The sequence below is a fragment of the Ochotona princeps genome, chromosome 25 (assembly GCF_030435755.1).
Source record: "Ochotona princeps isolate mOchPri1 chromosome 25, mOchPri1.hap1, whole genome shotgun sequence".
In the NCBI taxonomy this organism is placed as follows: Eukaryota; Metazoa; Chordata; class Mammalia; order Lagomorpha; family Ochotonidae; genus Ochotona; species Ochotona princeps.
The window spans coordinates 10,269,036-10,296,474 of NC_080856.1; the positions used below are offsets into that span (position 1 = coordinate 10,269,036).

General features: G+C 44.3%; 1 protein-coding gene across 6 annotated transcripts in view; it reads right to left on the bottom strand.

The window, feature by feature from the left end:
• Window positions 1-340: 340 nt before the first annotated feature.
• ST7 (suppression of tumorigenicity 7) overlaps window positions 341-27,439 on the bottom strand; it is a 201,647-nt gene continuing 174,548 nt past the window's right edge. For 4 of the 6 annotated variants that reach the window (XM_058655026.1, XM_058655028.1, XM_058655029.1 and 1 more), the window contains 4 exons: window positions 20,732-20,882; window positions 11,277-11,369; window positions 8,475-8,614; window positions 6,731-7,368 (listed from right to left, as the gene is read on the bottom strand). In XM_058655026.1, coding sequence (XP_058511009.1) covers window positions 7,249-7,368; window positions 8,475-8,614; window positions 11,277-11,369; window positions 20,732-20,882 — 504 coding nt within the window. In that variant the 3' untranslated portion in view covers window positions 6,731-7,248. Of the gene's footprint in view, window positions 694-6,730; window positions 7,369-8,474; window positions 8,615-11,276; window positions 11,370-20,731; window positions 20,883-27,439 lie in introns of those variants that run through there. The other 2 variants (XM_058655027.1, XM_058655030.1) reach the window with 1 other exon arrangement.

Sequence of the window (27,439 nt, forward strand, 5' to 3'; positions counted from 1 at the left end):
AAAACACAAATGATTCCTGGAATGACAGTTGTATATCATCCTAAATGGAATCTGAATTGGGACACCCCATTCCTGCTTCCTGTCATTTATTTTGGAAGCCTTTTTCATGCATTTGGCCTAGTAGGACACTCAGTTTGGGTTGAAAAACAACAATTTTGAATCCAAAATTCCAGTTTCAAGTCACTGACTGTAGGGATTCTTCGGGTTGGCAGAGTTGCATCATCAAAGAGAACCTTGGTATTTCAAAGATCTGAGTCCCTGGCCAATGAAACAAACGTGTAGGTTGAGCTTGGGACGCCACTACTCGGAGGAGTTATAAGACATGGGCACACACAACTGGTTGCTGCAATACACAAAAGTTTATTTTTGATGTTTTTTTTTTCTTCTTTTCTGAAGGCAAAATAAAATAGAACCGAACATGAAGGAATTGTGTACAACCAAACAGCCTTTAATATGGAAGGGACAGTCCATGAACACTCCGCCGTCTTGGGATGGCTTCCCCCTGGCAGCGTCGCGCCCTCCCGCGGTCCGTGAGCAGTGGACACGGGAGAGAGGAGGCAGCCAGTGGGGCGAGGTGAGTGAGCGTGGCGGGCTCCCTCAGATCCGCGTGAGCTGGTGCCACAGGCTGGACGGGAGGATGCTTTCCACCTTCTCCATGACAAAGTTTAAAGGGGCAAACAAAGTGCTGAGGAACTGTAACGAAACCAGAGAGACACAGCCGTTAGGAGCGACTCAGTTTGGGACTGCCCGATGCAGCTCTATGACTCATGCGTGAACACTAAGCCTTTGGACGTTGCAATCTCATCTTGACCTCTACAGGAGACATGGCTTGACGGGGAGAGCTGCATTCCAGTGTCTGCTGCCTGCCCTGGGAGATAAGGGAAGCAGCGTCTGCTCAGAGCCCTCCTCACTCAGTGCAAGTCGACCTGCGTGGTATACAAGTCATCCCACTCGTCTTCGGGATCTGCTGGCTGCCCACAAAGGTGAACAGTGTCATCCAACAGGAATGACAGCTGGGTGGCAAGCGGGCTGAAGACTTTAGGGGAAACAGTGACAGTCTAGACCACCTGTTCAGCCAGGTGGTTTGCTGTATGTAAACTGCTCTGGGATCCGGCTGCCTCTCCAGCACCCTTGCAGTCCTGTTTATTTCTGAGCCATCTGCTTGTCTGCAGGCATCCCCTTGGCTGTGGGCTGCCCACTCTGCAGGGGCTTGTCCTTGTCCTGGGGGGTGGTTGCTTGGCATGGCCCTTTGATAATCTTTATTCGGCTACTAAATTGCTTCCTCTTTTCATGCAGAGAACGATGCTCCCTAGCTATGCCTTTCACGAGTCAGGCCCCTGGCCTCAGATGCATTTGCCACATTTCTGAAGAACCCGCTTCCTTCCACAAACCACACAGCGTGTGGCAGGAGGGGTAGACCCTACAGGTTGGGAAGAGAAGATACACGGATGGTCTCTTTGTCCTGTATCATCCCGCTATGGTCCAACACTTGGTTCTACTGTAGAACTCTCTGTCCTAATCCCTTGCTCATAGCACAGTTCGGCCTACCCCACCCAGAATTTCCCACAGAAGGGATAACACAGAGGGTGTACATCATTCATGTAGGGGCATGTGGCTCTGCCGTTAAACAAGTTCAGCAGAGAGAACATTTAACAGGGTCAAAAAGGCTTCTGCTTAGTCTTATATTCCATGGATTCTGGGTCTTCATGAAGAGGTATGGCAGGCAAGTTTCCTAAATTCACTGACCTTAGGAATGTTTTTTGTTTGTTTGTTTGTTTGTTTTTGGTCTTTTGAGACCACACACTTGAGAAGGTCTTGGGACACATTATAGCTTGATCACCAAGTATGAGATTTGCATAAAAGAAACTGATTAGTGTTCATTTGGAATCCATTTCTGTTCTGTCACTTTCATCAATTACATAAACTCAGTAAGGAGTTGAGGATAATGCTTCCAACTCCTTTCCCTGGCGAGAGAGCTCAAGGCCCACAGATGGAGGGGACAAAGCCACCAGGGACTGGGCGGAGCAAAACAATGGCCAGCTATACCACAACACAACAGCCACACAAGACGGAAGCTGGAACAAAGTATCAGAAGAGTTCAGAAAAATGATGTTGAAAGGATCAGGAAAAACTTCTCAAGAAAGATCCCAATGGATGGTTGGAGAAGCATGAGATAGAAACAGGATAAGGATGAAAAATTTGAGCTAGGTGGGCCTAACAGGCTCAAAACACAAAAACAAAAGGCAGCCACAGCAGAAATGGGAAGGCAAGGGAAATGACGTGCAGCTTGGTTGAGTTGGCATATGTAAAGGGCAAGTTTCAGAGTGACCAGAATCTGCTTGGGAGGAACCTGCACCAGGCTGGGGTATAGGTAAGGAGCAGATAGCTGTGTTTATGCTTGAGCAAAAGCACGGTTGTCCTGCCCTCAAGTGGATGTCAGGTGGATGGCAGTTTTTGACAACCTTCTTGGGATGCACATCCTACTGGATGGATTGCCTACCTCTCCCCACAGTTTAGAGCTAAACTGGGTCCCATTCATGAAGCAGTTAGGAGACAATTACTGAGACACTGAATTCAGAAAGGAGTACTTACTGCTCAATCTGCCACTGAATGTGTTTGTAAAATCCTCATATCAGAGGATAATAAATGTGGAACAAGCCTAGCAATGAAATCAATTCGATACAATATAAAATTAAACATGTATAGAATGGGTTCTTCAGTTAAGTTCATAGCGTCTACGGCCATACCACCCTGAATGCACCCGACTTTGTCTGATCTCGAAAGCTAAGCAGGGTTGGGCTTGGTTAGTACTTGGATGGGAGAAAAGCTTGTAGAAAGATGAAATTCAATGATTTGTATTAGTAAAAAACTGATACTACACACTTTTTATGCACTTTAAAAGACTTTAGATGCAAGGATTTCAAGTTTTTTGTGGCCAAAATAATCTTTTGGTTCTATTTCCCATGAACTTTCACCCCTTGTAAATACACATATTTGTATATGTATTATAACTATCATGTGTCCCTTTCAAACACACACACAATCAGAGACTGCTATGGCTCATTAAACTACAGCATTTGCCCATAATACTCAACTCTAAAAGAGGAGATAAGTCCTTAAGTGGTCTGGATAAGCCAGAGATTCCAACAGGTGTTGGAAGATAGAACTCCATAAACAAAGAGATTTTGCTGATGAAGTTACCACATCTTAAAGACCTGACCAAAAACAAATTCAGAACTGCTAAATTTGTGAGGGAGTGGGAAAGGAATGGCTAAATATGAGACATGTGCCAGGGTAGTGACAGGTGTCATTCCAAGTCTTCAGTCTGGGTGACCGCCCACACTGGAAAGTGGGGACACCAGGAGCCTCAACCTGAGACACAGAATGAACAGAGAATAAGTTACACGGTTAATTCAAGACAAAGGTCCTTTTTCTTCGTTTTTACTTTCCTTTGGGCACTGACCTACAAAGTCCATGATGCTTCAAATCAAGAGGAAATTTCACTCTATATGATGCCCATAACTGCAGGGTAACAATACACAGGAGCCTTCTTTCCTGTGTTGCACTTGGTATTCTCAACAAGGGTTTTGCGAGAGAATTAAGGCCCTTTGCCTAAAGTGCATGCAATGCTAATTTATGTCTCTCCTTCACATTTAGAATGCTACATCCTTGGGGGGAATGGACAAAGATTCCTTTGAACTTTATCCTTGAGAGCCTAACTGGCTCTCCTGCAAATAAGCTGCCTTCTTCTTGGCATGTCTCCCCACGCTCTCCTCCCCACCCCACACCAGGAGGAGAAAGGAGACAGCGTGGTGAGGATGCAAGGTGCCTGAGCACTTGCCTTTGAGAAGCAGATGAACATCCACCGCTTTCAGCAGGTGGTAGCTTTGAAACTTTGCAGGAGCATGCCTTGCTGGTTATGCTTAGTCGTACTTTCTTACATACCTGAAAATTAGTCAATACTGTTTTTGCCCAAGACCCAACCAATACACAGAAAGAAAAGGCACTTTCACTTCTGGAATTGGGCAGAAATTTATTGCTTGAAAAGTTAAGTCTGCATGAGCAACCCCAGGCAACCCTGGAACAGCCCATCTATCTCAATGCCTAAAACTTCTGTTCAGAGGGCAGACAGCCCTAACCAAAATGCCCCATAATTCAATCAGTGCCATGTGGTGAGAAAAAGCAACTCAGCTGAGAGGCAGAGACAGAGAGAGACAGAGACAGAGAGAGACTGACTTCAATCGCCCGATCCTCCTCTTCCTGAACCACCATTACTTCAAGAAGGTCATGGCTCCCAACAGGCTGCTTGAATGGCCAGTTGCCTCTGCTTATCTGAATGTGTTCCAGGTGCCCTGGTGCCATCAAACAATCAACATTTCACTGTAATCAATATCAGACTTCAAAGAGGTCAGGGCCTATAAGTGAAGGTGACAGTCAAAAGTCAGGGGGCTCAGGCTCTGGAAGGAGAGGCACCAGAGGGGTTAAAAAACAGGGCCTTTCAGAACAGAAGGTCAGCCTGGGAGATCTTCCCACACTCAGTGAGGAGTGAGCCTGGCATAACTTATTTATGAGCAACCTTATCTACCTAGGTGGCTAAACATTCTAGGAAGAGGTAGTCTTAAGACATTAAGGTCCATCACATGGGAGCAGGGCAGGCCATGAAGCCCCTCCTTGGACTGTCTTTCAGCAATTCTTCCCTCACTGTGGGATGCCTTGCTGGCTGCAGACCAACACGTAAACATGTGGCCGAGTTCCCAAGCTGCGCAGCCTGGCGGGGTGGCAGTGCAATCTCCCTGCATCTACTCAAAGTCATTATCCCAGGGACATTATCTCAGAAGGCTGAGAAAATCATTTTCACAAGCTGCAAATGGCCTTTTGGGCAGCTGTGATAACCTGTGGGGTGCAGGGTGGACTTGATGCAAGTGACAGTGGAAAGGATGCTGGAGAAGCCCCGGGGGTGGGGGTGGGGAGGGGCTTGTCTCTCTCAGGCCATCCATCTTCCTTCCCCACCAGGTCTCACCAGACCTTCTGGAGACCGCTAGACCCCAACAGAGGGCAAGATAAATGTGTTCCTCCAGACAGAGGTTTAAAAACAAACTTCTTTAAACAACGCTTGAAGATCATGGACAACTGATCAAGCTAACACATATATAGGAAACATGTGGCCCCTGAAGGCAAATATTTTTATTTTATAAAATCATTTGCTTCTAGCCTGAAAAACCAAAAACAGTCTTGGAAACATGAACCGAGATCAGCCTCTTGGTGAGCATCCTTAGCCAGAACACCTTTCCTGCATCTGGAGCACAGCCAGTCATAGTTTGTGTACAAGCCCATCACCTCCCACTGCCCTTGCTGATTAAGGAAGTCTCGGGCAGTCAGCCAGCTCATTCATGTGGTGGTTCTCAGCCCTGTTCCAAAAGCTGAGCCTTCGACAACTGAGGGGCCCATGTGGCACCCTGGACCAAGCCAGTCATAAATGGCAGCAGGCATTAACCCTGTAGAAGCTGCCTTGCTGAGCAGCTCAGCCAGCTACCACTTGGCTGCAAACAGTTGCTCAAAGGATTGGTGACATTGATGTCTTTGGAAGGGAACACTCAGAATTCTGAATTGCTGGTGGCACGACCACGTGAATTCTATGCATGCTAGAAGCTGTGAATCAATGCACTGATCCTAGATCACAAATGGCCCAATGACATTCTTTGACAAAAATATTCAAAAACATGCTTAAGAGAGAAACAAGGTGGGACAGTGATTATCTAATGTACATATATTATTATCAAAATTTTATGAAGGTCACATCTAACATGCTCAGGGTTTTAATAACTACTTTTACTCAGACTAGGATAATGAATAGTGTGTCTCCATAAACTAAGCAACAAGCAAGGTGGCAACCTCAGTGATACTGAATTTGGAAACCTAATATGTAAAGTAGACTTAAGGATATTTAAAATAATCAGGCTGGAAAAAGAGAAGGGGGGCACAGAGAAATGAGCTGTTTTAAGAATTTTAAAGAGAAAGTAGGATTGTTTGGCAAGATAAAAATAATGAGTGGAAATGAAAGAAGACACATTTTAGTAATGACAGGGAGAATTCTGAGTGATTCAACAATTGAATGGGCTTTGCTGTTATGGAAGTGAGCTCCAAATCACTAAAAGGATTCAAGATGGGTCTGAATGGCCTCTGCTGGGTGTCACTGTTGAAGGCAATTTGTTTACAGTCCCTTTCACCTCTAAGAATGCATGACTGTAAGTGCAAAGGGAGAAAAGGGGTGCAGAAGCAGGTCTGATTTTACATCGATTATCTCTGCAGAGACCACTACCATTTATTTTTTTTAATCGTTTATTGAAAACCTACACAGGAGGCACTGTGCAAAGCTTTGGGGATACACTGATGAGGAAGACACAGCCCTGCTCTCAAGGAGCTCACATTCTACAGATGGACAGGCAAGTTTTCAACACTCATCATACAGCATAATAAATGTGATGATATAGGCATCCATGGAATACTGTGGAATCACAGTGTGATATCTAACTCAGCTCAGGAGAAATCTAAAGAACGCTGAGCATAGAAAAGTGAACAGGTGTTAGTGGAGTGACAATGCAGCCAGTGACAAAGAAGAACACTGTGTGCAAAGAGCGCATGCAAACGCACTCAGGTGTGCGAGCATCTATCCGGTGCACCTGTGGATGGTGAGCAACTCATCAGGAGCAAAGAGCAGTGTCTGAGTTGGGACAGAGGAGGCAGAAGAGGCTAGCAAGAGCAGACGGTCAAAGGCTCTGGATGCCGTGCTAACCATCTGCACTTTGTCCTGAAATGGGTAGGAAACCATTGGAGATATTCAAGCAGGGAAGTGACGTGCTTAGATTTTCAATATAGAAAGGCCATTCTTCTGTCAGTATGGAGGAGAAAGATTGGCAAAGAGTAAGACTAGGAGCTGGGAGAGCAGTTCAGCCCATTGCAGGAGCCTATAAAAGGAACAACAAGGACCTAGCTTAAGAGAGCTGCTGTGGTGAGACATGGAGAAAAGGAAGAGGCAAATCACACTGGCAGAACGCCTGGCTGCTAGAAGGTTAGAACCGACAGACTGCGAAGGCCAAGAGGGATGGGAGGCAGGAAACGAGGGAGGGCTGCTGAGATGCTGGCTTGAGTAACTGAAGAGATGGCAGGGCCACTGGTAGAAGTCAGGAAACCTGAGGAGGAGCAGCTTGGGTGCTGGTTGGGGGCGGAGAGGGGGCAAGGATGATGAGCTCAATTTTGGAAATGTGGAGACTGAGGAGCCGGTGGAATTCCCAGTTCATCTTCAACATGCATGAAAACACTCTTGCAATTCCAGTCCCTGAACTCTGCCGAGCAGAAAATGTCAATCATCTGGAAAGGGATTAAATCAACCCAACCAAGTTAGAAATGATCCTTTCTGAGTCCACTCACCTTGAAATCTGAATGGAATTCCAGGGAAGCAACTGGTAATTCTCTTCCATATTCTTTTTGTTTAAGACTCAGTTATGGGGCCCGGCGCTGTGGCCTAGAGGCTAAAGTCCTCGCCCTGAACACGCTGGGATCCCATATGGGCGCCGGTTCTAATCCCGGCAGCTCCACTTCCCAACCAGCTCCTTGCTTTTGGCCTGGGAAAGCAGTCGAGGATGGCCCAAGGCCTGGGGATCCTGCACCCGCATGGGAGACCCGGAAAGAAGTTCCTGGTTCCCGGCTTCAGCACAGCACCGGCAGTTGTGGTCACTTGGGGAGTGAATCATCAGACAGAAGATCTTCCTCTCTGTCTCACCTCCTCTCTGTATATTTGACTTTGCAATAAAAATAAATAAATCTTAAAAAAAAAAAAGACTCAGCTATGGCCACATCGGTGCGCTTGCCCTCACTGCATGGCCAGGCTGAAACGGTCAGTTTTCAATCTGGGGCAAAGGCTCTGTGCTATCCATGCAGATGGCTTCTTACTAACTCCCCTCTCCATCCACCCTTAGAGACTCTCATTGGATTTGCTCATATCTAATTGTCACGAAACATATTTCTGAGGCCTTTCACACCCTCTCAGTTCATTTCCTAAATGAGCTAAAGGCTGTAGCCATTTAACAAACTATTTAAATTGTCACACATCTCCTCCTCATGAAGGAAAGCCCCTTTGGTAGCCAAAGAAATAGCGACACATTCGGTTTGTACAAAACTAAACAACTCCCCACACACTCCTCATTTGCTAACATTCTGTACATTACTTCATCCACCCTTTTGGATTTTGAGATTTTTTCTTTAACTGTTGAGAATTTGCTTGGTGAAATGAGGCAAGGCATGCATGAACAACCCACATTTTATCCCTTGACCCTTAACTCTTTGGTTTCACGGTGATAGTGAACAGTGAACGGTTTGCAAACGCTCTCTGTGCGACAGTGCGCAGTTTCTCCTAGGCTGCCCCCTCTGGCTTTCCCTGTGTGTCCCAGGAGGCCTCCCTCTTGGCAAACACTCACGGCCTTTGCGAAGACTCCCATGAGTTCCGGGAACTGATGTGTCAGGAGAGCCAGCATGGCTGTGAAGGAACACAATCCAGCAGTGAAGAGAATGAAGAAGGGGAGCTCCTTCTTTGGGTAAACTGAGACTTCATGGAAAGCTGTGGAGAAGACCAAGAGGGAACTATAAGGGCCCTGGGAAGTGCATTCCTGGGGAATTTCTGTAGGGTGGGGTGGATTCGTTGCAGATTCAGCTTTTCCTGTTGGAAATGAAAAAGGCAGGACACTTGGCAAACCACAGCCAACATCCGACCCAGCCTGACTGGCTCTCCCAAGTGCATGACCAACCTTCAGGGCTCTAACTAGAGGCTGCACGTGATGGCACACACCCAGACAGGAAGGGTCGCATCCTCCATGCCTAATACATAATGTTTCTCCACAAAAGAACCAAACATACACTCACTGTATGACACCTATAAAAATCCCAAACCAAATGTACTGGGGGGAAAAAAATCCCTGGCCTATATTTTCATCTTTCTGCATTTTGCCATATCATCATAAGCAGGCAAAGTTAGCTTACCTTGTTTTTTTTTTTTTTTTTTTTTTTTTGGCACATTTTAAAAATGTCAGTGGAGGATACTACCCTGACAGAGACATTTAACAAAAACCTCACATGCTGGCCTATTCACCCTGCATGGTTGAGGGTCAAGGCCAACTGCAGGAGACTCTTGATAAATATACTTCCAACCATCACCCCAAACAAGACAAAAAACCAGGTGCTTCTTTAGAGTGCCTGTCGCGACTTTCAAGCTTCAAACATTGGGTTTGAGGATAATCAAAAAGCTCTAACACAAAAAAGCCAAGAGAATCAACTCCTCCGTTCTGTTCAGGAAGTGGCTGCCTGCGACTGCAGTGGGATGGGCTGTGCTTTGACCAGTGCAGAAAGGGCCAGTTAGGGCCTGGAAGCTGCGGAGATGAGCTGGGAAGCTGCAGGTGAGCACCATCACCACTCTGACTGAAAGGGCCACTCTTGGGAAATACAGGATCCAGATGCTCCTCCTCAGACACGCAGTCCCTGTTGCTCAGGGCCAGCCGCACTGCTCAAGGCGAGGGGACAGGCTCAGGAGAGGATGCAGCCCAGGAGGGCGTGCCTACCCGAATCCAGGTGACTTGGCCCAACAGGAATCAAACACGTGGTGCAACTGCTCTCGGGACCGAATGTGACAAAATGTCTCCTTTTAATGGGCCACTTAGAGGCTGCACTGCAGACAGCCAGCCTGCCCATGGCCTCCCTCCTACCTCAGGAAGGATCTGCAGGGACGCAGGCTTGAACCACTGCCGTCACTTACATCCAAGGGAGCCACAATTCTTCTATTTCAGGCTCCTAAAGATGATCCTGATGTAGTTTTTCTTGTGAGAACTCTGTAATCTTGTTCTGATAGCTAATCTATCTCCATGGAGACTTCGTGGGACTCAATTAAAACATTTAAAAACACTGTGCTTTTCGGAAAACTGTCTTAGCAGAAAACTGAAACTTCAGCAGGCCCCTCTCCCTGAAGAGAGAGTCAAAAGGTAAACTATGGCCCATAGCACGGATGTCTGAAAGAAAACATGCTGTGTGAGGCACCAAAGCCTTTTTGTTTCTTAAACAATAAAGCTCAGACAATGAGGAGAATGTCACTGAACTCTCTCAGTTCCCCATGGAACATCTCGCACATTCGTTCTGACTGGCAGCTCGGCAAGTGAGGACGCATCTCCTGCTGCCTCCCTCTCACGAGCACAGTTTGGCCTTTGACCCGGATGCTATCACACTGGAGCCCTGTGATTGGCTCCATGGTGCTGGCATCTGAATACTCCCTGTGCTCGCCGGGCTCCCAAGTCCCACTATTTCTCCGAGTCAACTATGTCATAGTGACCAGACCTTCGTATAACCGGGGCGGGCTGGTAACAGGGAAGATGAGGCGGGAGTGAGGACAGGGAACAGAGAAATAGTCAAAGTGTGGAGCTTATTATCTGAGGAAGAAAACTATGTCCCCGTCAGGACCAGTCAGGAGCCTGGATACGAGCTGTACACGCAGTCTGATCTGATAATCACTATTTAGGCGGAATTGTCAAAACAATGTTGTATTGCAGAAAACCGAAATAATATTTTCCACATGTGGTCGGGGCCATTAGGCGGCTAGCTTGTGAGGTTCTCGAGGACAGGGCTTGCCTCGTGTGTGCTGAGGCTGCACGTGTGCTCTGCACATGTTACGCCAACTCATTATGTGCAGTCCACGAGAGGCCCCGCACCGGCCCCGCACAGGCCCCGCACCAGCCCCTCCGGCCAGGAGCCCTGCATCACAGCACCCAGCAAGGACGACACCCCGCCCCGCCCGTGGCCCGCCCAGTCAGGCCAGCACCCCGGCGCTGCCCTCCCTCCCGCAGCTCCCTCTGAAGTCAGCACTTGCTCTCTGAGCTCCAGTCCATGCAGGCCTCCTCTGACAGAACCCCCTAGGAGGGGCTGGTGCAGGGGAAAATCTGCCCCAAACCGGGGGTCTCTGGGCACAGGCCCATAGGCACACAATGCTTCTTCCATCTCTATTTCAGTCTTTTGGCATCTTTCCCTTTGATAAATTTGGAGCGCTTGAAGCCAAACCCACTCGCATAACTCACTTTAATACATATGCTATCAAACAAGAGCAGGGGTTGGGAAGAAAGCAAAGCAATAAAAGACAAAGAACATTATAGGCATTTATCATTCCCACCTCTTCCCACCACCCCCTCTGGCCATGCCGCCCTCACGGGCTGCAGAGAGAGGACTGGGAAAAAGATGACACTCACACGGCAGCAGCTCTCGGTCTGCTGTTTCTGTGCAGATGGGGTAAGGGTAAAACAGGTGCCCCTTTTCCAAGGGGTAAGGGATCATCCGAAAAGCTGAAAAAGAGGGACACCACGTTAGAAGGTCCTTGTTTATCTCCTAACCTCCCAATTGCAAAAAGAGACTTCTCCATATTTTTGTAATGGTCGGGAACACTCCTGCAGGGGAGGCCCTACTTACCCAACCGTGTCCTGTGCCAGACAGAATGTCAGAGATACATGATGATGTATTACTCACACATTAATCTCACACTATATATTCTGGGCAAACCATGCAAAAACTGGGTGGGGATAGGGATGTAAAGGGGTAGGGAAGCCATCAATTTCAATGCCCAGGGTTTCATCATGTATAAAATATTATAAAAATGTTATGAGCACTAATTCAGTACAGCTCAGCCAATGGTAATCATACAAACCTGGATTGGAAATGCTTCCCCAAGAAGCAAATGGGGATTGACTTGTTGGAGCTTGTTACAGATGTACAAATATGAAAGGCATTCTACCATGTCTATTTTAAAAATATGTCTAAGTGGATTAGGACTCCAACCAAGATGGATAAAAACAAAAATGCAAAGATGCATGACTTGGGAGGTATTTCTAAACTTTATGAAACTTTTAAATCTTCAACATCATGTGGGAAAAAGTGAAGCTGGAGAGATTGATTATCTGTATTTTGATGATGTCAGGCCACCTAAACTCCACTTTTGTGGCATCGCATGACATTGCCCCCACACTGAATCATGCCTTTCCAGTCCATCCGTCCTTCCCCATGATCAAGTGTGTTACTCTCTCTGTTTCAATGTCATCAGCATGTTAGTCTCACGGTGCGTATGACGAATTCTCGTGAAGGTCATTTTGCTTCAGCAGAGGTCCTTTAGCTACAGCATGCCACAGACATAAAATACAACAGCTAGATCCTACCCTGGAAATGTCAGATCGCAGTCCTGGCCAGTGAGAGGGATTGTGGCAACGCAGGCCAATCAGTTTAGTTGTAAATGCTGCATCTCCAGAAATTGTATAATTCCCACAGCCTTCTCAAAATGCTGTCAATGTACATATTTACCTTTTGCATACTTACTTCAAACAGGAATCAGAAACAAAGAATGTTCTCCACTCCTCCCCCCAGCCCATACACACACGACAAGGTTCTGTTGTACCCAGCATCGGTGCACATATGGTATTTATTCTGGTGTCTGAATATTATTTAAAAGTAAAAACATTATGTATGTGATTCCAGCATTTGGAATGCAGTCAATCCACACCACAGTGGTATCACTCTGAGGTTACAGCACATTGCCACGGAGAATATAAATCACTATAAATGTGGGATTAGAGCAGAGCCAGTTTGCTGGCAGTTTGCTGAGGTAAAAATGTTATCAATTTTCTTCTTGTAACAGAAACCTATTAAACGGAGATTAAAACATTAAAAACGCCCCAGACTTTAGCTCTTCTTAAAATGAAAGGCTCACCCTAGTTCATTCCGACCTTTTCTTTGACGCAAACAAAGATGACTTTTGCCCACTAGAATAAGCAGGAGGAGTTCCTTGCAGGCGTTGTAGACACGGAGAGACCCCTTGAAGGGCCAGTGTCTCTTCGCAGACTAGACTTGCAGGGGGGCAGGAGAAAACATAAGACCTTTCTAAGATATACTAAGATCTCTTCTGAGAAGCGTTGGCTTTTAAACTTATACCATAATATGGCAAGATTCTCATACCATTTCCCATTTTGGAAAATCTACATCAGAAACAACAACAACAACAACCAAACAGATTCTCCATGTGCAACCTGGCTGGTAAAATTAAGAATCTGTTCAGGTTCATATGATACAAATAAGCTCTTAGTTTTCAAGGTAGCTATAAATCTGAATGCTAAATTTTACTCAAAATTGAAGTCAGTTTGCACTTCAGGGAGCAATTTTTGACGTGAAATATAGGCGTGCAGGATCTGGTGTGTATTCAACCATAGGAATCTAATGGTTGGTTGGTGTCTTTTCAGTTAAATGTCGTTCTTTACTCCAGTACTTGGCAGGCATACAGAATCCTGTGTATCAAGTTTTCTTCTTCTGATTGATTTTAGTCTTTCTTACAGAGGGTGGAGACATGGGTTATATGCAACTTTAAAAATATACATATACACATAAAATACGCTCCCTGGCTTCCCCTCCCACTTTCAGATAGTGAAGATTCTTGCAGAGCTCTTCGTATCTCTTGGTCATGTCACTGTCATTCACAAAGAGTTCATAAAAAGAATATTAAAGCTTTTGGTTTCACTAAACAAAAACAAATACAGGTCCTGCTTGTAACTTTATCCTTCTACCCACCCTGCTGTGCAGAATTCAGCAAAGTGTGAGATAAGCAGGGGCGATCTGGACAGAATTGGGGAAAGGCACTGCGTAAACCTTGCAGTTACAGCCTCCCCCCCTCCCCCGCCACATGCTTCCTGGTTCCTTTCTTTGTAAATGCATGCAACTACCCCAAGGAGGAGAGCCTTGCGCCTTTGGCCAAATATTCGGAAATTTTGCAAGTACAGTATTAACAGTGATCTGATGCTACAAAGAAGAATGCAAAAGCAACATGTGAACGGATCATTTTTATGACTGACCTTCAAATCCCTGAGAAAATGTATACTTCAGAGATTAAAAACACATCTGTATTTGGCTGAAACTGATACAGCAAAGCTTGGCCACTCACATTTTAGCTGTGGCAGAGCAGTGGCATTTGTGCACTCCCCTTCCGTGTGCCATCTCCTCCACTGCCTTGATTTCATTTGTGCTTTGAAGGGTGCAAATGAAACTGGGACTTAGTTCATGAACATCTCACACCATCCACAGGCAAGACTGAGTCAATACCCTGCCTTTCTCCGTCCCTAACAAAATGTATGTTCCAAACAAACAAACAAAAAAACTAGAATAGACAGAGAGCAACAAAGAAAGCTAGAAACAGACAGGAAACGGTCAGTGGGGATGCACTTATAACTCACAGGGTGGGACACAAAGATTAGTTACTCCTCACTAGGGTATTGAAGATTCCTCTGCACACCCCTCCTAAAACTGTTCACCTAAACTGTTGACATATGTCTTGTTAGAGTTATAGAGTTAGACTACTTGAAAAACAGCCAGGTTCAGCAAAATCATGTTTCAACGCTATAAACTGCTAAATGCTAAAATTAAAATAGACATCAGACAGCTGAATAGTAATCTATAGCCATTTTAAGGTGTATAGAACCCGGTTGTATATAAACTAATAATTGAAATGTCAATGTAGAAGTCACAGGATGTGGTTCAGAACTTGCATTCTCTTTTTTTTTTCTCTTTTAACATTCTGGATACTCAATACCATGTCAACTAATTCCATAACGTTATAAATTGTTACTGATGTAATGTCGGGGCTTTTAATTGATCGGGATGATACTCTGCCGGCTCTACCATCAGACCAGAGATGGTCTCCCCAAGAAACTGCTGAACTTAGCTGGACAATAAGATACTGGACTTTATGCTCGGTAGATGTTTGCAATAAAAGAACCTCAACTGAACTTGAACTGTGGTAATGCAACAAGGTGGAGGAATCCACCACGGGAGGAGGGTTTGGGGAGGGGTGGGGGGGGGGAATCCCAGTGCCTATAAAACTGTGTCACATAATGCAATGTAATCAATAAAAAAAAATGTATGTTCCAAGCTCCACATGGAGCTGCTCCACTCATACTGGGCAAAGACCTGACAGAATCAAACAATGAGCTGAAGGACTGACAAGCTGATTCCTGATTTTTCTGGTAACTTCTGATGCTCTCTCACCCCCCCCATTTCAATAAGTCATTTTTTTGGTCAATTTTTTTTCAATCCCACGTTGCCTTTTCAAAGAGCATCTGAAAACTTTATTTAGATTACTTGCATCAGAAAGAAGTGAGTTTGAATTCCAGCTCTCTTACAATCAGTCACCCCTCAAACTGAGTGCTTTCTGATGTTGGGACACCTCCTTGACGGGATACAAAGCGGAACCCAGCACACACTGCCCCTGCAACCAGTTTGGGAAACATGGTCCAATGATGCTCAGAGTAAGTATGGAAATTCTCACTGTAATAGGAGCCTGTCTTGAGAGTATTGGTGGGGTGTACACCTTAACAGGAGAGCAGCAGAGATGATATCTAAACAACAAGGTATGGCTGTGGGTGGGTGATGAATCTGTGTCCCAGTATTTTGGCCTATAAAATGAGGATGCCATTAACCTTGCAATGCTGGTAAAATAGGGCTGAGTGTGACACCAGAGGTCAAGATGCCCAGATGCTCAAGGAAAGATTCTCCCCTTGCTCTGGGAAGCTGGAAGCTCCTACTTTAGCAGGTCACACTCTAGCATGTGTAAAAATGCCACATTTTTTGTTAATAATTCGATGTATACATGGTGAAACAGAAAATTTGTCATCAAAATTCAAATTTTGTTCTGACTTTTGACTACAATGTAGGTAACCAGCAAGACAGCAGGATGGTCATCTGTCTTATGTGAATCATTTTAAAGAAAATTCAAAAGTCAAAAGCTTGGTTGATGTCCCACATTTTTTTCCCGCTGTCTAGTTACACAGCCTTGGGAAAACCACTTTCTTTTGGCTGGATTAAATGATGTTCTATTCCAATCTTGAAAAGAAATTCTAGGGTTCTATTGCCCAGTCACTAATTTATTGGTGATCCTTAACACTCTTTGAATGCCCCTGCTCATGACAGTATAGTGGCTGTATCTTCTCTAGAAGTCTCTCTCCACCACACACACCACACACACACACACACACATCAATGTTTTTCCCAGAGCATCTCAGAATCTTATTTACCTTTGTATTTACAAAACAATGATTGGTATCAAAGAGCAGCTCTATGTTGACTACAACACAAAGACAATTAGGAAGAGAGAATGTACCAAATTACAGTGAGTCACCAAGTCTCAATAAATGAAAAGTGTAGGTTGGCCCCACTGGGCAGTAGGTGGGATATATATGATATCTATATAATGGCTTTCAAGGAAAGTTAGCTATAATTGGAGTATATCTTTCTCCAAAATTAAGAAATTTAGCACTGGTTCTATTGAAGGGGTGTGAATGGGATCTTGCTTTAGTAAATCAAGAGGGACCAGCCTTATGGAGGAAAGGTCTGGTAGAGGAAATGCCCTGAGAACCACATCTTACAGCAAGCAACATTTGCCATTAGGTTCAAAGAGAATACATTAGAATCACAATCTCATCCTATGTTTCAACAATGGACCATTTTCTCTTCTCAAAGGAAACACTCTGCCCAAGTTCCCTAAGGGAAAAAAAAAGTGCCACCTTCAAATCTTATACATTATTTAGTGGATTCTTCGGGGAGGGGGGCATGTCTCCACAAAGAAAGTCTTACTTGGTAGGTCGAAAAAAACTGAAACAAAGGAAGCCTAAGTGATTTACCCTTTGGCACACTTGTCTTCTGCTACTTAGAACTAAAAAGTTAGAGCCCACAGTCAGTTAGGAGACAGCACTGCTCTATAACGTAAACAATGCCCAAAGAGATGCTCGCACAGCACAAGGGAAGATGAAGGTAAGGCCACATCAATCAGTATTTATCACAGGTGGAGCGGGGACTGTGCCATTTACACTAAGGCCCCCTAAGGCACAACCCTTGTGTCAGTAAGACCCAGTCCAAATAAGCTCTTCCATCCATGTCTGTTTTCTATATTCAACTCATATATGCAGCAGTATATATGAGGATAAGCAGACACTAGAGTGTTTAAGTATAATTCAGATAAGGTGGAAGCTGTGTAATGAACTAAGAGACATTATAAAACTTCTCTTAATTATCTTGACTTTGAGGAACATATTGTTTAATCTCAGGGGCTGGCACAGTGATGAATCAAACATTTTTGGAAACCTTTGAAATGCTGATGTATTTGTGGTTGAGGATTCAGGTTTTTTTTTTTTTTAATCACCATATGTTTCAAACCCAAACAATATCTGCCATGCATCAGCTGGACTTTGGGGTTTGATCAAAAAGGGGAGGTTTTTTTTCAGCTTGATTGGTGGGAAATTCAATTCCACAAAATGACTAATGTGTCAGCATAATAAATTCATTAAAAAGCAAAACAAAATGTTTCCACCCTTGCCCCTTAGACAACACTTTTTGACAGAACCAAGAGCTTCGTTTCATCTCCAAAAGCTAAATTGCACATCAGCATCTAAAACACGGAACCTGGCAAAAATAGGTGCTGTTACCTCCTTCCCTGGATGTTCTTTCAACTGGAAAAGGAAAGCTGGAACGAAGCTGAAGAATGATCTTAAATTTCAGAAGGAAGAAAAAAATGATTCCAAGTGGAAAAATGATGAGGGTGGTGATGTCAAAAGGCACCACCCAGTGGTGCGCTGGGGGAACTGCAGCCTATTCTGGGTAGACTGGGTGGGGCCACAGCCCTGAGAGAGAACGCTTGGCCCTAAAGTCACCAACCTCGGGTGGACATAGCATTCAGTGCTTCCAAAACCCAAGTAAGTAAAGTATAAACCACTCCAACTATTTCACCTTTCTGGGTAAAGATTCTAATCTAAGTCCACTGATTTGAAATACAGGGCTCTGAAATTTGATTTAACCCAAAATAGACACAGATTTATGAATAATTTCATAAGACTGCATTAGTTGTCTGGGGTTGGAGTGGTAATTCTCTCTTCTAAATGACATAACACATTTATAGCTTTGTTTTTAAACAGGACCTAATCTATTTCTAATGTTTTACAATTTTTTTCTAAATATAGGCATTTTCATATAAATAAACATGATTGTTCCTGTCAAAACCCACAATTCACTAATAACTACTCAAAACATGTGTATTTATTTCCAGTTTTTTTGTTTATATCTGCATTGCTTGTTCTATTAAATTGATCTCATTCTTTATTTAAGATGTGTGAGCCAATACTCAGCAACAAAATACAAATTGTGTCTACAGAATTATGAACTTTCTAAGCACCACCACACCATGTAAATAATGATGTCAGCGACAAGGGCTGGCTTCTGAGCAAACATTTCAGGAATGGCTGATCCTTTGGTCCGTCCATTCGGAGAAGGGAGGGAACAGCGACTGGCTGCAGGGCTTCCAGCAAGTCACTCAGCAGTCTCCATGAATCTGTTTCTTCCTCTGAACCTCCAAGATGGCCATCCCTGTCCCTCAGAATATTATCAGGAGGAGGAAGAAACAGGACATAAATGCCAGCCTCTGTGCAGTGCCCACTTACACACCGTTCTTCAAGGTTCTTGGCATTCCGTAAGCATTTAGTCTACAAGAATAAGCACGCCCAAAGTTCTCTTTCCTTTAGTTGAATGGCTGGCTCCCTTGGAGAAAGAAGAATGTCAGAACTCACTTTGGATGAGATTACGGTTCCCTGTTTGCACAAATGCTTTTCCAGTGTTGTCTCTCTTTGTAACAATCAAATATAGAATATTCTTTTCCTACGGGGACCTGATGTCTCACCATTCTGGTTTACAGCTAAAAATTCCCCTTTGCTTTTTCTCCTGATAACTTGTTTCTGCGAGTCTAATCCGCCTTTCCTGATGCTGCTCCCCTGCTTGGGCTGGAAGCTCCCTGAGTCACCGCAGGCTTCTTTCGGTCCCCATTTCCTCCAAAGGTGACTCAGAACATCTCCCACTGTTATCCGATTACCCATGTCCAAACAGAAGTTGCAATCATTCCCCACAGGATTTATTTTATTGTTTTACAATGATGCCATCCCCAACACCGGGTCTTTATCACCCCTTGTCCTGCCCAATCTGTCTTTACTATGGGGACTGGTGAATTTCATATTAGCAGAATAGAACTTGTGCCAGCTTCCATCGCTGGAAGGTAAGACTCCATCACTCTTTCCAAAAGCTTCCTGTACCAGTGCATTCTTATTTGGTAAGCTAATTTGTCTATTTTTTTTTTAATTTTTATTTTTTTTGCACAGCCAGCATTCATTGACACTCCTCATATTCACCCTTGCTGGACTTTCTGGTTTCTTTCTTGTGCTGAAATAAACATTTCTCTTGTCCATTCCAGAAAAAATATCTGACATGCAACAAAAAAGCAAACTACTATGGCCACACACAAGCCTAGGAGTGTGTGCGGTGTCCTAACACAGCATGCACAGTTGCTGCTGCTGACCGGACACCTGCACTGTGTTACACTTACAAAGTAGCCGTGGATGTGCCAATCAACATCCTGCAAGTTATACAGAATAAATTATGTAAAGGAATTCATTATTCATTCTCTAGAAAAATATTTTCAAAACAATGTTCTGACAACTTCAAGTCTCATCTCTGTCGACTTAGAGTTACCCCAACCTGGTTCACTCCCCCTCACCTCCCTTCCTGTACCAGCTTGGATTCCTGCTGGGTTACGGAAGGACAGGAAACGGGAGGAGCTGAAGATTATCAGAATGAAAATGGAGCAGTGAAGATAAACAGAGTGAAATGGGCTACAAAGACACGTGTTATAGAGAGGCTGATCACATTGAGGGTGAACTAAGAAAAAATTATCAGAAGACTCTAGTATTTATTGTTTTGTTTCTTCGTGAAAGGGGGAAAACATATTTTGTCATATTTATTTTGCTTAAATGAACGCTAGCAGAGTTTCAATACATATGAAATGTAATCATCTATGGTCTCTAAAAGAATTCGTATTTTCTCAAACACCTCCACTGTACATTATTTTGCCACACATGGCTTTGTTTATAACACTGTTCTGATTCCTTTGGATTTAGTTCAGATCTCATTTGACCCATAAAGTTACCCAGGACTAGGCTATTCCACAGAACTCCCTCTTCGGAAAACTCACCAGGCAGTCACACGTGCTGCTGGTTACTGCCCAGCTGGACGACACTCTTTTCCACATCAGGGAGTACATGTGACCCACTGTTAGGACTTTTACTCATATGGTAGTATCTGACATCCCTCTAGCAGGCATCTGCAAACCAACACACAAACGCCATCCCTCCCTTTGAGCACTGGAGTCCAGTACCACAAACACCTGACCGTCTTTATACAGGCCTAACCGAGCTCTGGTGAAGAACAACTGTGGCGTTAGCAGTCCTCTTAGAAAGGCTACCTGGGAATGGTAAGTAGAACCTAGCACAAGGTGTGGTCCCATGCCAGAGATTCCCATTGTCAGATTAACAGAGTACTTTCAGGAAGAGAGTCCAGAGTCAACCCACCAATGGCATGAACTTGTCTTTCTGAGCTGTAGATATGGAGTCATCACAGTGCTACCCATCAACACCAGGGACCTGGACAGCCGAAGTAATGAACTTCCTTAGTGAAGGGTCATCACAGAAAAGAAGAGCATCAACAGGCATATCTTCATTAGTCGTCATGAATACTCACCACAAAAACAGTTCTAGCACATTTTTGTATTCTTTTTAAAAAGTTTCAAAGGAAGAAAATTACTTACTGCCTTCCCACGTACAATGCAGCAAATTCAAAGCCCCTTCCACCCTTTTCCAGTGGGCCAAATGAAAGAATGCGTATGCTATTGCTTCACTGTCTCCCCGCTTCAGGATATGCTCAGGGGGCAGGATTAAGCTTTTCATTTCTAGTAGGTACTGAAATTTAAAAAGGCAGAATACAGATGTGTTAATACACAGTAATTTGGAATTCAATATTGAAAATAGAGAGGTGGATTTCCCCAAAGCCACCATGTACAAGCACTTATCAAACCTGTAACTTCATTCCTCCATTTGAAGGCAATGACTAAAACATCCAGTGACCCAGAGTTTGCTGACAGATGATTAGGCCTACCTTAGTTTCCTACAGTGCAGATCTGAGGCTTTCAGGCTAAGATACACTGGTCAAAGAAATATGTGTAGACTCAAACAACATAAAGGAAAATGCAGAAGACAACAGTATTTAAACAGTATGAAATTTCTAAAATAGACTCATGAAGGTTATGGCTAAACCAACTGTGCACGAGAGATCTGAGATGGCCCAGCAATGTTCGTTCTTTCCTCGTCTACTGATCAACCACCTTTGAAGGACCTTTTCCCATGACAAGAGCCCCTGCAGCTGCTCAAATGCAGATGGAAGGGAGGGGGGCACCTCAGCACTGGAAGACTCGAGGGAAGGGAAAGAGAGAGACCCTACACTGCAATATCCTCTAGTTCATTTCCCAAAGACAGGTAAGCATCAGCTCCTGTCTCATCCTTCCTATCTCCCACAAAGGGGGTGGGAATACAGGACAGGAGGGGATGTTGTTTCTGGGATCTGAGAGAAGACACTGTCCATTTTTGACCTTTGCGTAATTATAGAACAGAAAAGGAAGCAAAATTAGAAGAGTATCGCATATTTGTGAATGTTCATGTCTCTTCTGGCTGGCATTCTCTCGCTCTCCGCAGTTTACCCTCTTTCCGGCCCCTTGCCCCTCCTCCACACACTACTACTACAACCCTACAACTACAACTTAAACAATTCACGCACCTCCCTTAAAATGGAGATTAGCAGGTGATGGGGTAGGAGGATATGTATTCAACTAGAATTAGATGAACATAGAAAAAGAGAAATGCTATGTGAAGAGATGTACAAAAGTTTTAACGTCAGTCATCACTGCCTGTGTGTTTTCCTGTGAGTGGAAATTTATGAAGGAGGGTGAAGGCTGAATGCATCCTGATGAACAGAAAGGAGCTTATGGCCCATCTCTCTGTGGTTTTACCATCATTCCCTGGAGCATTTATGTTCTTGGAGCGTCCCCCATGCATGGCCTTCTGCTGGTGCACCTGACACGGGGTACACAGACCAGCAGAAGCCAGGCTCAGTGACTGCAACTCTCCTCACCGTGGGTCTGGTACACCAAGAAACCTTCAAGCCTCTGGCCTCATGTAGGGATAGGAGAGGGAGGCAGGGAAGCGTAGTGGGCATCATCACATGGCCTACAGGTGGTTCAGAAATGCCCTTTGACAAGAAAGCCCTGGCAGAAGGACACCTTTCCAATCTGCTCTATGAAAGGTGTTTATTGTGTGGGAGGGAACGTGTCAAGCACGAGTTCTGAAAGTACTTCTTGGTCATTTGCCTTTTTGGACTCTACAAGCTAGTGCTTTTTCCTTCTACCTTGTCTTAAAATAGTGCAGGGCAAAATATATCTATCTTTTGAGAACAATACCACCACAGAATTGCCTAGCAATCTAACTACCACTAGATTTATAGTGAACGTCAACCACAATACAAACACCGAAGGTGCATTTTATTCTCCGAGATAGCTGTTAGTCTCATGACTGCTATTTTAATGGAAGCTATTACGTACGTTGCTACTGCCAGCAAGGGTCTGAAAGACTCTAAGGTGATGAGTCAAGAGAGAGACATAAACCTGTAAAGTGTTTGGAACTGGACTGTTTCAGCGTAAGTTAGCGGGGACCATTTGGTTTTCCTTAATCATCAGGGAAACAAAGGAGGAAACGTTCTTGCCTAATGAGAGCCCTGGAATAAAATTTTGATCTGAATGTCTCATGATTGAGACACTGCCTAGGAAGTAGTCAGTGTTTTAAAGAAAATTCATGCTTCATGAATTTCGAAACTAAGCATGAATACAATCGGCTTATGGTCCTAGGTATAAATACATCTCAGATGGTAGCTGTAAGAAATGTGTAAATTATGATTCCTTTATTCCTACGGTTAGGGACTTTCATGGTGATTTCATTAAATATCTATGAAGGAATTCTTCCCTTGGTCTAAAGAACCTTCAGGAACGGGGCACCAGAGAAGAACTGGGCTTGGCAAATTACCTACATTTTCTATTAGAAAATAAATTCACAGCAGCAGGGGCAACCTGATAGGGAAAAGAAGGTTGAGAAACTTTCCAACAAAGGGATGCCATCCTTGTGCTTTCTCCGCCCAGTGGTGGCCCCTCCCACCCGTGGATATTTATGTTTAAAGTAACTGAAATCCAACAAAAATAAAAATGCATCCATCCCTAGCCATATTTCAAGTCCTGAAGTGCTGCAGGTGGCTGACGATGACGGAATTGAGCAGTGTAGGGAGCTATTCCATCAGCACTGAAAGTCCCCCCGGATGGCTTGGCTGGAGACAAGGGTTCCAATCTCCACATAACTAGAGTGCTTTATAATGTGAAAAAAAAAATCTTGGGCACCCCTCGGAAGACTCATCAGGGTAGTACCTACTGATTGAAAATATACGATAAAAGATGCCTTACTTAGCTTGCAGGTTGAGCGGGGTATGGACAGCTAAGCATTGTCCATGGCCCTCAAAGGCAAACCATGAGCAAAGACTGCTTCCCCTCCAAGTTCTTGCTCTGATCTTTGTACATGCAAACTTTTCACACACCACCTAAAGTTGTTGTCTGTATGTCTTTCTTCCTGACTGAGTTAGATGACTCGAAGAGCACGAACCTTGGCATCTTACCGTCTTATTTTTTCTACTGCATCTGTTACTCTTTCTGGCATAGGAAAGTAACCCTAAAAAGTTGAATTGAAATCTCACTTCCCAAGAAGTTTCTGAAAGTGAGCAACCTCTGGTCTGATTGCCTCATGAGGCTGCAGGTGGGAGCAGCTCACCAACAAAGCAACTCCCTTGTAATCCTGTTTTAATGGCAGAAATAGGTTATGCCTATAAAGGAGACTGAAACGCCGTTAGGAGTTCCAAACAAAATGTTGGCTCTAACCAATTGATGAAGGCTAATAACAAACGTGTTACATTTCTGGCCAAGCTTAAAATAGCTGGCAAGATCAGTTCTCAGCATGTGCAACATTTAAATTTGAAAGGCATGGAAAAACATTTCACATCTTACTTGTCAGGAGAAAAATAAATGGAAGAGGGCAGATTCCTATCCACAAGTATGCAGAAATCAATTAGAAGAATTGCAGCTCACGAACCAGAGGGCACGCTCTGCCTGTGTTAATGACGTGGCTTCTCTTCACTAAACCAGGATTCTGTGCAATCCTGCCCACTGCGATGCCTCTAACTTCCTTCCCGGATTTGCAAACCATGCGGATTCTGAAGTGCAGCGCTTCTGAAGACTTCGGAAGCAACTTTTCAAACTATATTTGTGTCAGAACCCAGTTCTTTGTGCTGCATCAGAGGCGTTTGAGTGAGGATGTGCAGAAAAGAGCAGCGGGCTACGGCCTTTGGTTGGGTCTAACATCTACTGAACAGTGTATTTGAGCAGAGACTGGCTCACTTGCCAGGAAAACTGCATTTACCCTAGGTGACTGCTAAGGTCTCTTTTGTTAAGGCCTTAAAATTCCATCAAAATGACCCCAAAGTTAGCCTTCACACAGATGCTAACGACAAGGAATTAATTTGTGCCCTCTTTTGAGACCGTCAAAACCAACAGAAGCATAAATCACATCAAAGTCATTAGCAAATATATGCGAGTAAACCAAATGTAAAATAAGTATTTAATTCAATTACAGCACTTGTACATGATGACTATCAAATACTCCCCAAGACCACATAGCAGAACACTGATTAGCATGGAAAATGCTCATAATATATTCCTAAGCAAAAAGTACCAACCATGTTATACATACATTATACATAAACATATAATGATCATGTGATATACTTTATAGAGCATTTTTAAAATAAAGTGTACATGTAGGTATTAAAAACACTGGACATAGAATTTCAATGGAGGCTAAATATTTAATTTTCAGGAAGATTAATTAAAATTTTCAGGAAGATTAATTTCTTATTCTGTTTTCTGTAATAAACATTTTTATTTTTCTTTCAGTATATGTATTTCTGTAAACATGTATATGTACACATTTCTATGTAAAACAAACTTATTTTCTAGAATTCCATCAAACACACACACACACACACACACAAATGATAACCAGATTTTGGCTAACTTTTTAAAGTCCTAAATACTTTGCTAGAAGTAACTGAGATTTAAAAGAAAAAGAGAGAGAGAAAACAAAACTCTAAACTAGGAGAGATGTTCTTAAAACACCAATAAAGAATTCAGAGACTAAAACAGCACTATTTGGAATAGAAATTACAAATTCTGAGTTTCAATGTTGTTTAATCCCTGGGTCCAGTAAGAGACATAAGTGGAACAGGACAAAAATCACTCCGCATGGCGCCCTTAGGCACTGCTGTGAGGGCATGAGGGGCACATTCCCGGGGTCCCTGACTCATGTGCCACTGCCGCCCTGAATCATGGCTCTCTTAGACCTGGGCTATGCACTTTAACATTCCTGAGCCTCACCTGGTTCATCCAGTAAAATGGAACAATGAGGATACACATCTCATTAGCTTAAATATTTTAAACATGTCATTATCGCTTCCTAAAGATTTGTTTATTTGAAAGACACACGCACACACAGATACTTCATCTGCTGGTTCCCTCCCCAAATGCCCACAACAGCTGAGGTTGGGCTAGGCCAAAGCCAAGTTCCTGGAACTCCAACATGTCTCCCACATGGGTGGCATAAGCTAAAATCCTCAGGCCATCACCTGCTGCCTCCACGGCACAGCAGCACGCTGGATTGGGGGCACCGAGGCGGGACTCAATCCCACTGTGCACTAGGATGCCAGGCTTAGCGCACTGTGCCCCAACACCACCTGTCTGTGGTTGGAATTTGCGAAGATTCTATAAGGTGACATACGTAAAGCATTCGCAGAGTTCTTGGTATGTAACTGTTCATGACACAGTAGGTGTTTTCCCCAACTAAAAGAGGAAATGTTCGTATTATTATAGAGGTGAGTTGTATTCCTCTTGTCTGCACATCTCATGGATGGCTGAGTTTGTTCAAAAGTACAAGATTCTAGCAATATGGTGAAGAGAGTTCAGAGTGAAGCAAAGTTGAACTGCCAAGTGAGAGAACAAGGTGACTGGCACTATCCCTCAGGGCTCCCCATCACAAGCTACCTGCTTCTTCTTGGTACATTTATCTATTCATACATTACTTTGCTTCATTTGAAAAAATGTGTGAGCACCCACTCTGCATCCCAATGAAAGACAGGGTAATGCCAGGGTGCTACCCAAATACACATATGTGTCAGTGCCCAAAGTGTATCTTGGGAATATAGAAATGGAGACACCTACAACTCACACAAGGACCTACTGTAACGCAAAGACAAAGATATGGGAACATTCAGTGCACCCCAACAACATGGACATGGGAACCCAAAGTGTCTCAAGGACACAGCTATAGGGGAAGCCCGTGTGCCCCAAGAATATAGATATGGGAACACCCATAAGTTGCCTTCAGGGTACAGACATGAATTGGTTAGATAGGTGATGATACATCTTTTTTTTTTAAAAAAAGATTTTATTATTATTGGAAAGCCGGATATACAGAGAGGAGGAAACAGAGAGGAAGATCTTCCATCTGATGTTTCACTCCCCAAGTGAGCCGCAACGGGCCGGTGCGTGCCGATCCGAAGCTGGGAACCAGGAACCTCTTCCAGGTCTCCCATGCGGGTTCAGGGTCCCAAAGCTTTTGGGCCATCCTCGACTGCTTTCCTAGGCCACAAGCAGGGAGCTGGATGGGAAGTGGAGCTGCAGGGATTAGAACCGGTGCCCATATGGGATCCCGGGGCATTCAAGGTGAGGACTTAAGCCGCTAGGCCACGCCGCCGGGCCCAATGATACATTATCTTCACAGGAGGGAAGTGGGAAGGAGAGGAGGGAGAAAGGAGGACAGAAGGAGAAACAAGAAACCATATAGACACCAAATATGACATGATGAGCTCCTCAGTAAGAATACTGGGTCTGTACTTTGTACAAAGGAAGCAGATGACGAGCACTGTGTCTGAGACGGCTTCACAGGAAAAGACATACACAAGCCAATCTGATCAAATAAACCAGAGTTTACCCTCAGAGATGGACTGCATCTTTGGGGAGGGAAAGATTCCAGGCCAGGAGCAAGGCTGTGCCCTGGCAACAAAGCACCAAAGGACACGATGTGCTCATCGTGTGGAGAGGCTTGAGGACACAGTAATGCAACACATACTGTCCGCACCAGCTAAGCGCTGACATATGCCAAGTGTGTCCCAGGCCCTCCTTACACCAACTCCATGAGCCACTTGCAATATTATTCCCATTTCACAGATGGGAGAAGGGGAGTGTTTTGGGGAGTTTTGTCACTGGCCCAGCTTGGGTGCTGGAGCTCGGCTTTTTGCTACTCTCCAAGGATGTCAAGCA